At 43.2% G+C, this 12,666-nt stretch overlaps 2 protein-coding genes across 3 annotated transcripts; both read right to left on the reverse strand.

Annotated features, from left to right (window-relative positions):
* Positions 1-357: 357 nt before the first annotated feature.
* Positions 358-9,410, reverse strand: pip5kl1 (phosphatidylinositol-4-phosphate 5-kinase like 1). 2 transcript variants are annotated; one of them, XM_023337821.1, is made up of 10 exons: positions 9,298-9,410; positions 7,788-7,994; positions 5,750-5,800; positions 5,526-5,680; positions 4,338-4,462; positions 4,209-4,243; positions 3,722-3,777; positions 3,407-3,519; positions 2,821-2,983; positions 358-1,970 (listed from the first exon to the last, which is right to left on the reverse strand). In XM_023337821.1, exons 2-10 carry the CDS (start codon positions 7,992-7,994, stop codon positions 1,559-1,561), a joined length of 1,317 nt encoding a protein of 438 aa, XP_023193589.1. In that variant the 5' UTR covers positions 9,298-9,410; the 3' UTR covers positions 358-1,558. The 2 variants fall into 2 exon arrangements, with proteins under 2 accessions (XP_023193589.1, XP_023193588.1); XM_023337820.1 differs by lacking the exon at positions 9,298-9,410 and having other exon boundaries at positions 7,788-8,178.
* Positions 9,411-10,457: 1,047 nt separating this feature from the next.
* On the reverse strand, positions 10,458-12,543 carry dpm2 (dolichyl-phosphate mannosyltransferase subunit 2, regulatory). Its single transcript, XM_005809753.3, has 4 exons — positions 12,456-12,543; positions 11,360-11,449; positions 11,128-11,230; positions 10,458-10,796 (listed from the first exon to the last, which is right to left on the reverse strand). The coding sequence occupies exons 1-4, from the start codon at positions 12,456-12,458 to the stop codon at positions 10,741-10,743; spliced, it is 252 nt and encodes an 83-aa protein (XP_005809810.1). The 5' UTR covers positions 12,459-12,543; the 3' UTR covers positions 10,458-10,740.
* Positions 12,544-12,666: the final 123 nt, after the last annotated feature.

Consider the following 12,666-nt stretch of genomic DNA (forward strand, 5'->3'; position numbering starts at 1 on the left):
CGGGTCAAAGTTCCTCAAAGACAGACGAATTACTTCCTGTAGAGGAAATCATGAAACCGTCCGAGGATCCGGTCGGATCAGAACTCCTGAGGAACAAACAGAGCAACGGGAAAGGGAGCAGCCGGGTTCTGTGGCTGGCAGAGGCAGCATCATGCTGTGGGCCTTTGGTGAAGCTAATCGAAGGCAGAAATCCTCCGAATGAAGGATTTGTAATGTTTGTTTCTTGGACTAGACCGCAGGCCTTTCAGGCCGGTTTGCATAAAAATACAGATTTATAACAAAAAACATTAAATAAAATCCAAACTATTAATTTAAAGGTCACACAGTTCAAACAAAACATCATCATGGATGATCCTGTAAGGCAGAAAGACGTCCAATAAATAACAATGATGCATATTGAGACGCAGCAGATCAGAGACTAAACCATCATCTGGAAAGTAAGGAAGTAAGTAAGTGCACCCTGTGATCCAGCAGGGTGCACTTACTTCCTGGATCTTCATCAGGATCTCACATCGGTCATGAATTCTGCTGCAGTTTGAAGATTCAGAAGTTTGTAAAATCACTTCCAATAAATAAATAAAGTCAATAAAACCAGTCGGCCATTTTTGTTTTGTTTTCTGCTCGTATTTAGCTAAGAAGCAACGTTGGTTTGTCGGTTAAATACTTTTTAACATCTGCAGGTTTCAGAAAATCAAATTTAAGACGTTTTTAATTCCAGCTGAAATGAAACTTCAGACAGAAACGTCTAAATCCAGGTGATGTTTGGAGGATCCAGCATAACAGAACCGAACCAAAACCAACGTCCAAAACAAGCTAGCTAACTAGTTAGCATGGGGATATTAGCAGCTAGCTACAGACCAAATTTAAGGCCTGTGATTGGTGTATTTAAGACCAATGCACATTTTTTAAAAATGACTTTAAGACGTTTTAAGACTTTAAGGACTGGGATCAATAAAGCATTTTTGAATTTGAATTTATTTGCATCAGATTAGATTAGGAAGGTTTAATCTCCCTAATCTAATCTAGATCAGAAGTTTGCTTCTTTCCTGAGCTGCAGCTGGCGGCCGCAAAAATCAGTCCAAGAGCCAGAAATGGAGCCCAGGCCGCAACTTTGGACGCCCCTGGTCTAGTCCAATCATTGACTGAGAGACAGAGAAAGCCCACATCCTGATGCCTCCACCACCGGTCCAGAGGGCGTCGTCATGACATCTCGGCTTTGATGACCTCAGTCCGGCAGCCATCTTGTTTCTAGAGAGAAGAGACTTTCTCCTTCAACCTTGGCAGGCAGCCCTGACCTTTAACCTTTGACCTGATGCAGAACAATGGTTTAGTTTGTTCTTTAACAAGTTTGTTTTCTTTTCATTTAGAAACCAGAAACTCGGCGGTTCTGGTTCTGTGAGTTGAAGGAGGCGGGTCGTCTAGTTAGTGTGGTTCTGGTCTAGTCGGTGTGGTTCTGGACCCAGCGGGTCTAGTCGGTGTGGTTCTGGACCCAGCGGGTCTAGTCGGTGTGGTTCTGGACCCACCGGGTCTAGTCGGTGTGGTTCTGGACCCAGCGGGTCTAGTCGGTGTGGTTCTGGACCCAGCGCCGCAGGCGGCCGCTGTACTCCTGCGGGCTGACGGTGGAGAAGGAGCGGCCATGATGCCTCAGGCTCTTCCACAGATGCTCCAGCCGCTTCTTCAGGCCGTAGACGGTGAAGACGTCGATGATGCCGATGAAGTAGCGCTGCTCGGGTCCGTCGATGACGTGCAGCGGGTTCTTCAGGTTCGGCAGCAGCCGCCGGTTCTGGGCCCTAAAGTCGTCGGGCGAGTCGGCGCCGGATCCGGCGGGTCGCGGACTCGTCCGGGACGAGTCATCTCGGTCCTGGGACGACGTTAAGCCCGAGTCCGGTTCCGGTGAAGGTCCGGCGTCTTCGTTCAGAACCGCTCCTGGGACTTCGGCGTGTATCGGGCTGGACCCGGGGTTCACGGACCTGGAACGGTACCAGACAGGAAGTGAGGCAGACTTACGGGATTCTGGACAGAACCGGGCCTGAGATTAGAACCGGGTCGATAATTATTCCATTTAAAGTTCTGAGGAGACGGACCAGAAAAAGTCCAGCGTCCGTTTCACTCCCACAGGGTCAGGATCACCGAACTGGGCTGGAACCCAACCCATTAGCCGTTACCATGGAGACAGAGGCTAATTGAGATGCGGCATCTGCTCTGCTCCCTAATCTAATCTGTTCTGATCAGATAATCACATTTATAGAAATTACGGAGGCGACGAATGAAGCTGATTGATGAACCGACTGGTTGCCATGGTGATTCACATTCTTCCCACAGAGCAGCGAGAGGCGAGAACAATAACTGTAATCTGACAAACACAACCCTCAGGCTAGCAAGCTAAATACTTAGCCACATGCAAATTCACTTGCTGATAAGCGGAAGTGGACTATCAAAATAAAAGCTGTTTCAATAGATCCATTGGTAGGAACATCTGTATTGATATTTATCAATACAAATGTTTTGGTAAACAAAGCTAAGTATTAGCTAAATTTATGCTACTAACTAATACTTAGCTAACTACTATAAACTTTGCAGAGTTTGTAATAGCTAGCTAAGCTAAATACTTAGCAAGCAAAAATTTTAGCTAGCTAAGTATTTAGCTTAGCAGTCTCAATACTTTGCTCCCTTATTATTCAGCCAGCTAAATATTTATCTTACTATTTAGCTAGTTTGTAAACGCCATATTTATCTGGCTAACTACCTAGCATGTTAGCCAGATAAATGTTTAGGTAATTATTTAGCTCTCTGTGAGTGGAGCCAGTGGAGCTGACGGACTTCTTGGTTCTGACGATGAGCGAGGCGAAAGACAGGTTCTGGTTCCGCTCGTCGTGGTGCAGCGGCTGGTGGGCCAGCAGGAGGCTGTAGTCCAGAACGTTGAGCCGCTCCAGGAAGCTGGTGTCGATCTCCACCTGCTGGACGAGCCAGGAGCGCTGCCGCTCTGCACACAACACAACCAAAGTCAACAAATAGAACAAATACCAAAAAACACAACAAAAACACAACAAACTCACACAGAGACCCGGGTCGGGTGTCAGAACGGAACCAGGCGGTTTGGAAACTTTGAGTTTCGTTTTCATGGTTTAACAAAAACAAACTTTAATGTTTTACAGTGAAGCAGAACTTCCTACATTTTTACCATTAAAAATCTGAGCTTTGGTTTCTGACACAATCCAGAGATATTATGGGATGGATTAGATCAACGCTGACTCGTTGGTTAGAATGGCCTAGTCAAAGTCCAGACCTGAATCCAGCAGGTTTTTCAGATGTTTTCAGACTGAACTGGTTCGGTTCTGGAGGACAGAAGTAGTTCTCTGTGTGACCAGCAGAGGGCGCGCTGCACCTTCCTCCTCCTCTTCCTCACCCAGTGTGATGAACTGGCCTTCAAAGTTCAGGTCCTTCAGAACCACGATGATCTGGCTGCCCTCCGGCGCCGGGTCCGTCCACCGGCTCACCTGGCAGCCTTTGATGTCGTACCTGCAGAACACAGGCAGCGTCACTGGACCCGACCGGAACCAGGACCGACCCGGACCTGGAACCAGAACTGACCAGAACCAGAACCAATCTGGAACCAGGACCAACCCGGACCTGGTACCAGAACTGACCATTACCAGGACCGACCTGGAACCAGGACCAATCAGAACCAGGACCGACCCGGACCTCAGCGGTCCAGACTCACCGGGCGTTGATGCGTTCGTCCGGGTAAAAGACGCTCTGCATTACGATGAAATATTTCTGCCAAGAAGAAAAGATGAGATGATCCAGCAGGAGGCGCCAAACGTTCAGATCCACAAAACAGCAGAAGAAGAAACATTTAGCTATCAGAGCAGCGCCTACTTCCTGTTATTAGGCGGTTTCTACAGGAAGTAACTCAAAAACACAAAATCTCAACAAGTAATTTATTTAGTTTAGTTTCTAAAATCTCAGAAAATTAATTTGCAGGTAATTTTTCACCCAGATACAGAAGATCAACTAAATATTAAAACACAGTTAGCATTAGCAGATTTTTTCACTTGTAACACAAAAATCACATTTGTTTTCTGAATTTTTAATTTGTTTTGATAATGCTACATTTTGGAATGAAAAAAAATCACTTTGTTTAAAGATTCCTCAGATCCTGATCCAGACATTCAGAACCAGAGAACCGGGTCAAAGCGGATCTTTACCTTCCGACTGGGCGGGATCCGGATCCGGTGAACTCCTGAAAGGAAAACAAGAATCATCAGGACGACGAGTCCTCCATCGTCAGCTGGTCGGGTTAAAGGTCGGGCTAAAGGTCAGGTCGTGGGTTGTACCTAAGAACTTGACCAGCAGTGAATGTGGGAACTTCCTCAGATGCTCCACGTAGATCTTCAGGTTGGACAGAAGGAATTTAATCTCCCGTTTGTTTTGAGTCTTCAGGAAAAAACGTTTATCATTTCTGAAGGTTCAAAAACACAAAACGCATCAATGAACACGTGTTGTTAAACATCCTACAGTTAGCATGTCAGCTAACTAATGTTAGTAGCTATTCTAAAGAAAGCTATGTTGCTACCATTTGCTAATAAACTTAAGCCGGTCACACCCACAGTCAGCATGCCAACTAACCACAGCTACCATGTGCTAATGTTAGCAACTGTCCTAAAAAAGCTATTTTGTTGGCATTAGCTCATAAGCTTATAGCAACAAACATTTGAAAAAAAGTCCAATACCTAAGAATAACTAATATTAGCAGCTATGCTACTAACATTATTTTGTTAGCATTAGCTAATAATGTTATAGTGGTTGAAATCCTTGCTAACATGCAGCTTCTCTCTAATATTCTGATTTATGTATTTCTGTCTATGCCTTGTAACCAGGTCAGTTTTTGCTTCCCAGGTCTTCACAGGTCTGTCCAACAAATCAATCAAACAGCTGCAGCTGATCCAGATGCTGCTGCTGGCGTTCTGACTAAAACCAGGAAGGTAGAGCACATAACACCAGTTTTAAAGTCCCTCCACTGGCTCCCTGTAGCTCAAAGAATAGACTTTAAAATCCTGTTGTTAGTTTATAAATCACTGAACGGCTTAGCACCACAATACATTAAAGATCTGCTGTTGTTGTATCAACCTTCCAGACCTCTCAGGTTCTGGTTCTGGTTCTGCTCTGCATCCCCAGAACCAGAACCAAACGAGGAGAAGCAGCTTTCAGCATCTATGCACCACAAATTTGGAACAAACTTCCAGAAAACTGTAAAACAGCTGAAACACTGACTTCTTTTAAATCTCAACTAAAAACCCACCTGTTTAGGATTGTATTTGAAATGTAATCAATTACAAACTTATTGATGGAACTTGACTTAATGCTGTGTTTTGATTATTGATTCTTTGTTGTTTTGTGTTTCTGTGTTTGTAATGATGTAAAGCTCTTTGAAATGCCTTGCTGCTGAAATGTGCTATACAAATAAAATGTGATTGATTGATTGATTCCCGTTTGTTTTTCTGCTGAGTGAGGAGCAGACTCACGTCAGGAAGAAGTCAGCTTTGCTCTTGGAGTTGCTGATGAACTGCAGGTAGCAGCTTTCTGAGCACAGAGACTGCAGATACTCGTCCTCTGTGATTCCTAGCGACGCGCGCAGAGCGGCGAACACCGGGCCGCCGAACGTCTCCAGGGAGAAGTCCTGGACAAACACAGCAAACTGTCTGGGACGCCTGAGAGCCACAATCACCGCCTGCCGGCCCGACCTCACCTTGTGCACCTGCGTGACCTTGGATCTGAAGTCGTCGTCTGAAAGGTCGTTCTGGAAACAGAAACACAGTAAGACAGAAAGATTCACAATCTGCTTCATATTTCAGTTTATGTTCCTGTTTTTACAGGAAAGAGGAAATTCAGGAATTCATGAGCCATAAAACAACAGAATGTCTTCAGTCAGAGGGATTTCCAGAAGTGTTGTAACACAGACCTCTACAGGAGATCCTTCAAACTCCATCCATCTCTGCAGCGACTCGTTTAATTTGGTTTATCTGGTTTAAATATGAGATTTCTGTGGATATTTGTGTATTTGTCAGTGACTGCTGGCGCTCAGTGCGCTGAGGTCGCCGCGGCAATCTGTGATGTCAGAGGCGGCGCCGCTGACCGAGCCGTAATGCTCCCTGCTGAGTCAGCGCTCTGGGCGTCAGAGGGATTAGGCCCTAGCAGAACCGGGTCGGGAATTCTGCTTGTTCTGTAGCAACAGAAACTCAGTCAGCTCCAAGCTCACGGCTGAACCTGGATCAGATTTTATTTATTCTTCTACTTCCAGAATGAAGCGTTCCTCTAAAATAACAGATGGAGCTCAGAGGGACTCATCATTCAGCAGATCGTTAGCCTGCTAATCAATCAACCTGTGGCTAATTCACAAAGCTAACATAAATATTGACTTGATGCCAAACTGTTAGTTATTATTCATTGAAGTTTAAATATTTTAACCTTTATGCTAACCCTGAATCATCCTAATAAACACTAGTTCTGCTAACGCTAAAGGCCTATACCAAAATGGTTTTGAACACATGCTATTGCTAAAGCGCTAAATTTAGCCATGTTGATTCCCACAAGGTGTCATAAGGAGAACATGGAGAAGTTCTCAAAATAATTCATGTATGTCAGTGTTCAGGGGAAGTTAAAGCAATAAATGTTTTCAACATGAGCTAAAATGCTAAAGCGCTAAGGTAAAAACTAGCTCTGCTATTAGCGGATTAGCAGACGTCTACGCTGTTCACTGAACCAACACGAAGTCTTAGCAACAAGCAGCAGCAGCAACGTTTGAAAACTGAATATAATTATTCACCGTCTGGATTCTGGTTTTAATAATATTTTAAATAAATGTTTTTGTAGCTGTTGCTCTAAATTAGCATCAGGAGTTTCCTGATAATCTCAGTTTCAGTTTCAGGAATCATTGCTTGTTTGTTTAGATGCCTAAAACCAGGAGACGGCAGCGTTGACACATTAAGCAACTTTAAGTGGATGTTGAGGCTGTTTGTTGCTGAATCCCTGGTTGCTGAAGCGGTTTGTTTACTGCAGGCGCGGCGCTGCGCTCTGACCTGCTTCCACTACGGCAGCAGGAAGGGGTCAGTTTTAAACTGTGGACTTTTCTGCTGCTGGTTTTCCTCTGATCTGAACACACAGATGAATTTACTGCTGACACGTTCTGAAATCCAATAATCAATCCCTGGAAAGCTGTTAGCGCCGCGGCGCAGCGACCTTCAGCGCGGCGCAGCGACCTTCAGCGCGGCGCAGCGACCTTCAGCGTTTTATTATCAGTGACATAAAAACAAAAAGGTTCAGGTCTGAATGAACATCAGAGACGTTTTGTACAGATTTAAAAGCTTCAGATCAATTTACTGACTGGACAGAGAGAGGAGCAGCGTTAGAATGAAACCAGAGGTCAGAGGTCAAATCACCTCATCGATTACAAACAATCGGCAGACGAAGCAAGAATCAATTTTAGAGATGAATGTTCAGGAAACGATGAAGTTTTCACCTTCAACTGATTCAGTTTGACTCGACTGATCCAGAGTCAGATATGAGGACCTGAACTGAACTGAACCGAACTGAACTGAACCGAACTGAACCGAACTGAACTGAACTGAACTGAACCGAACTGAACCGAACCGAACTGAACTGAACTGAACTGAACTGAACTGAACGGGTTTGAGACCAAAACATGAAGGCTGCTGACCTCTGACCTCTGGGCCAGCAGGCGTTCCTCTGTGGTTTTTAGCAGGCATGATGCTGCCGCTGCTACTCACCGCTGGCGGTGTGTGTGTGGAGGTGTGTATGGCTGCAGCCAGGCCCTCCTTCATCCTGCAGGTCAGGCCGTAGAAGTCGTGCTGCTGGTCGATTTCAAACAGACCCAGAAGTTTCCACTGCTGCCTCAGTCCGCCCCAGCGCCGCCGCTTCGCCGTGCCGGATCGCTGCGGCGGCGGCGGCGGCTGCAGGCGCCCGGGCGTCTCCATCTGGGCAGAGAGCAGAGCGGCAGCTTGAGGTGCTGAACGCTTTCTGCAGAAATCAAAGAGTGAGAGGAGGCCAGCAGGAAAACCAAACACAGCAGTCTGTAACTGGGTTGCCATGGCGACCAGCACAATGGGATGAAAGCTCTGCGGTGCGGTGCGGCGCAGCGCGCCGCGCCTGATGAGCCGAGCGGCTCATTATCACGTTTCAGCAGAGCAGCCGCGGCGCCAGATCAAACATCTACAGCTAATAAGACGACTGGCCCTTTAAATAACCGCTGATGATGTCACTGCTTTCTCTGAGTCTGATTGGTTCATCCCCAACATTAGAGCTACCTGGAGGAACACAAACCAGAAGGGTCAAAGGTCATCTGCGCTAACAGCTACATGCTAGCCTAAACAGGAAGCAGACGTCCAGATGTGGAGAGCTAAACAGCAACATGGCAGACAGGCTTTTATTTCTGCTTTACTTTCTAAATTTAGCTAACTAAATATTTAGCTAACGTTAGCGTAGCTGTGGAGCTGAACAGCTTCATGATGAAAGGATGAATATTTTCTTCATGTTTTGTTTATATTTTTGTCTTTTTGTGTAAACACTGAAAGAAAAATTAAACTGCAACAATAAAAGCTTTAATAATATAAATAAAAATAAATAATAACATAAATTTACGCTAATTAAGCTAAGCTAAACAATTAGCTTGCTATTCAGGTATTTAACTTAAAGCTGGGATATTTAAATAATTAAATAACAGTAAAAATATGAAAGTATATTTTTTCCTTCAATAACAGATCAATGCTGTTTTACAGTGTAACTTTTCTGTCTCTTTGCTCTGCAGAGATTTTCCTCTCATCAGGATTTACATGACCTTCGGCCTCAGGCCTTCATTTGACTAACAAAGCTCCGGCGGGCCGGTTCAGCTTGGTTCGGCTCGGTCCGGACCGGTTCGGACCTGGAGTCAGCAGGTCAGCTCACCTCAGAGTTTGTTTAGCTGGGAGCATCACTTCCTGCTTCTCATCATCAGCCAATCAGAAACATTCAAATGATCTGCATGTTAACATCAGCATTTATTAAATGATCAAATTATTCAACTAAAAAATCTATCTATCTATCTATCTATCTATCTATCTATCTATCTATCTATCTATCTATCTATCTATCTATCTATCTATCTATCTATCTATCTATCTATCTATCTATCTATCTATCTATCTATCTATCTATCTATCTATCTATCTATCTATGTGTCTGTCTGTCTGTCTGTCTGTCTGTCTGTCTGTCTGTCAGAGCAGAATTAGTTATTTTGCTCACCTCAGAGTGAGTTCTGCTGGTTCTGGTGCCGGTTCGGTCCGGTGTCTCTGACTCGTGTGCCGCAGCCGGACCGGCCGGGACTGATCCTGGATCCGGTCACACCCAGATCCTGACACCGACTGGTTCTGTGGGCTGATGGGCTCCGGCTCCACACCAGCAGCGTCCCTTCAAATTAAAAGCCCGGCCCAGCCCGGTCCAGCTGGGCGGACCGGTCCAGAACCAGCAGCTGGTCTTTCTGCAGGACTTTCCATCGGTTCCGAACTTTAAACTGGACTGAAAACGTTCAGGTTTATGAATATGTTATGGAATAATTTAATGAAATCAAAGTTCTGCTGAACTTCTCTTTACTTTTTGCAACTTTACATGAAATATTCAGGAAGTAAATAATTATTCTGATTTATTAACAATTTTATGAAATATTAGTGCTGATTATTTTTTTATTCATTAAGATTTTTTATAGTTTTTTAAACTTTACTTTCATAATATTTTTTGTGTGTCTTTATGTTCTTTATTTTCTCTTTTAGTTTCCTTCGTGATTTTATTTATGCAATAAAATAAATAATATTTTATTTATTTATTTATGCAAAAATGTTTAGTTTTATCAGATCATAAATTAGTTAACGATTATTCCGATAATCAATTAATCCAATTAATCGTTTAAGCCCTAATTAATACATTTCAGAAACATAAAACTACATCATTTTCACCTGGAAACATCGTTTTTAATCGGTGGTTTCGGTTTTCTACAGATTTAACGTTTGGATCTGCTGCCCCCTGCTGGACGGAAGCATTAATGCAGCGCAGGTGAATATTAAAAACTAATAAAATCTGTTTATTTCTGATTTTTCAGCCATTAAGACAAACTAGTATTTTATGTTTGTTGGAATAATAGAAAATCTGAGGATCCAGTTCAGAAAAATAACCTGCAGTAAACAGATCTGCATTTATTAAGGAACAAATTTAATAATTCAATAAATGCATAAATACACCTTAATGAGACTCATCTGTCAGATTAATAGAATCTTTTGAAAATAAGCTTTAAGCAGAAATAAGACATATTTTTAATACTTTTATCACAGAAACAGATTTATGTCCTAAATAAATAAAATTCGATTCTGTTTCAGTTATTTGTTTGATCTGAAGAATTTAGACACAAATAATTTTAAGGAGCAAAAATTTTATTTTATTTCAATGTAAACAAAAGTGAAACCATCTGTACACAAATTCACTCCTACATTTATTTATAGAAAACTGTTTCCACGGCAACAAACTCTGAATATTTACAGATTTCCTCATTATTCAATAATCAGTTTTGCATTCCTGAACTGTGACGTCATTCCTGCGGCACAGCCTCTGACGTCATCGGGACAGAACGGCCGCTAGGGGGAGCCAGAGTTCCTCAGAAAGATTCCAGAGCGAAACAAAACGCAGAACTTCCTGAACTCAGTCGGTTTTCTTCGGTTTGCGGTTTTTCCACAGGATGACGGCAGTGAAGGTTCCTGTCGGACCGAACAGAACATGAGACCCAAAAACCTTCAGAACCGGGAAAAAATCTGGGATTCAACTAAAAATCTGATTCCTGCATCAGTTTGGGCTTTTATCATGAAATTGAAACATGCAGTTCAGCTTATTAAAAAAAAATGTGACATTTTATTGACTGATTATCTCAACATGAGACAGTTTGAACACCTGTTAGCTGCTGCTACATAAACAAACTGAATGAATTAATACGAAGAGCTGAATTAAAGCTGATGGGGCAGAACCAGAACCAGAACCAGGTCAGCTTCAGTCTGTTAGGAACTGAAAGGTAGAGGAAACATGACCTCTGACCTATGCAGAGCAACAGCAGCACTGCAGCGACTCCAGGCAGGATGACCGAATATTCCCGAGGAAGGAAATATCTGTGAAGGACGTGGCGGGCGTCGACGAACGGCTGCAGAGAAACACGAAGAAAACTCATTTAGACAGAAACATCATGACTGGATTTATAATAACATCCAGTAATTAGATGTTCAGATTGATAATAATGGGTTGATTTCGCTCCCAGGATCGGGTCCAGTACCAGAACGATGACCCAGACGGTGTAATACGTGAAGAGCAGCAGGCTGAACAGAACCAGACTCATCCCGACCGCCTGATCCGCTCCTGTAGCCTGGAAATACAGAAAAAACATTCCCTTCACTGGGAGCGCACCAGACAGGTTTCTGCTCTGGCTCTGAGCCTGGAAAAACCTGGGACACAAGGAGAAAACCTGGAAAAACCTGGGATGGATAGATGGATACAAATTTTTGGACCTGGAAATATGGGAAATTATTTCATTTTCCTTTTATTTCATTTTTAACCTTTTGATGGGAAAATCTAACAGAAACATTCAAGTTGTATGAAATTAGATTTAGATTTCATTATTTTCTTGGAGTCTGAACAGAATCATAAAGATGAACAGGTGCAGCTGCTAAATCAGTCCAAAGTGGGACCTGGAGGTCCGGCACCCTGCATGTTTTAGTCTCCCTGGTTTAACGCACCTGGACCAAATGAAGGATCATTAGAGGCCTTAGGACGCTGACATGTTGAGAAGGTTGTTACTAAAACCAGGGACACAATAAAACATGCCGGACCTCCAGGACCCACTTTGGGCTCCACTGTGCTAAATGTTCCGTTTTTCCTCCTTTATTTTCTGTCTCACATTGGTTCCGTCCAGTCCGGAACTCCCTATAAATAATTGAAAACTTAGGCAAAAACTAGATTTCTGTGTAAAGAAGGTGATGATAAAACGTATCTTCAGAGCAAACAACGTTTCCTCTTAAATTCGGCGTTGAACAGTTTTATAAATCTGGAGTTATTTTCAACAAATAAATAAAAATTGTCTGAACAGAGACAGAAGTTACACGAACAAATCTTTTAGAAACGGTTCGCAGATAATTAGCTTGAACTGAGCTTCAAAGACTGAAACCAACACAATTATTAAAACTATAAAATAAGTCTGTATTATACTAAATCAGATTTACACTTAATGCGAGGCGACAAGCTAACTGGCTAACATCTTATAAACAACTTTATCTTCATGCTTCACCTCCGGTCAGACATTAAACGCTAAAATTTCATTTTAAATCTGCCTTTCAGCATTAATGTTTGATTATTACTTCATTTATATTTCTTACCATGTTTACAGACACGTAGTAAGGGATTATTTGTCAATGCTTCCGGCTTCTTACTTCTTCTCCTAAACCTACCGAAAATGCTCAGGTCTCCGTCGCCCCCTAACGGTGGTATGGTGCAATTTCACCGCCATACGTTTAGATTCGTTTCAGGGGTCTCAAACTCCAGTCCTGGAGGGCCGCTGTCCTGCAACGTTTAGATGAGCCTCTGCTG

The sequence above is a fragment of the Xiphophorus maculatus genome, chromosome 8, assembly GCF_002775205.1.
Source record: "Xiphophorus maculatus strain JP 163 A chromosome 8, X_maculatus-5.0-male, whole genome shotgun sequence".
Lineage (NCBI taxonomy): Eukaryota > Metazoa > Chordata > Actinopteri > Cyprinodontiformes > Poeciliidae > Xiphophorus > Xiphophorus maculatus.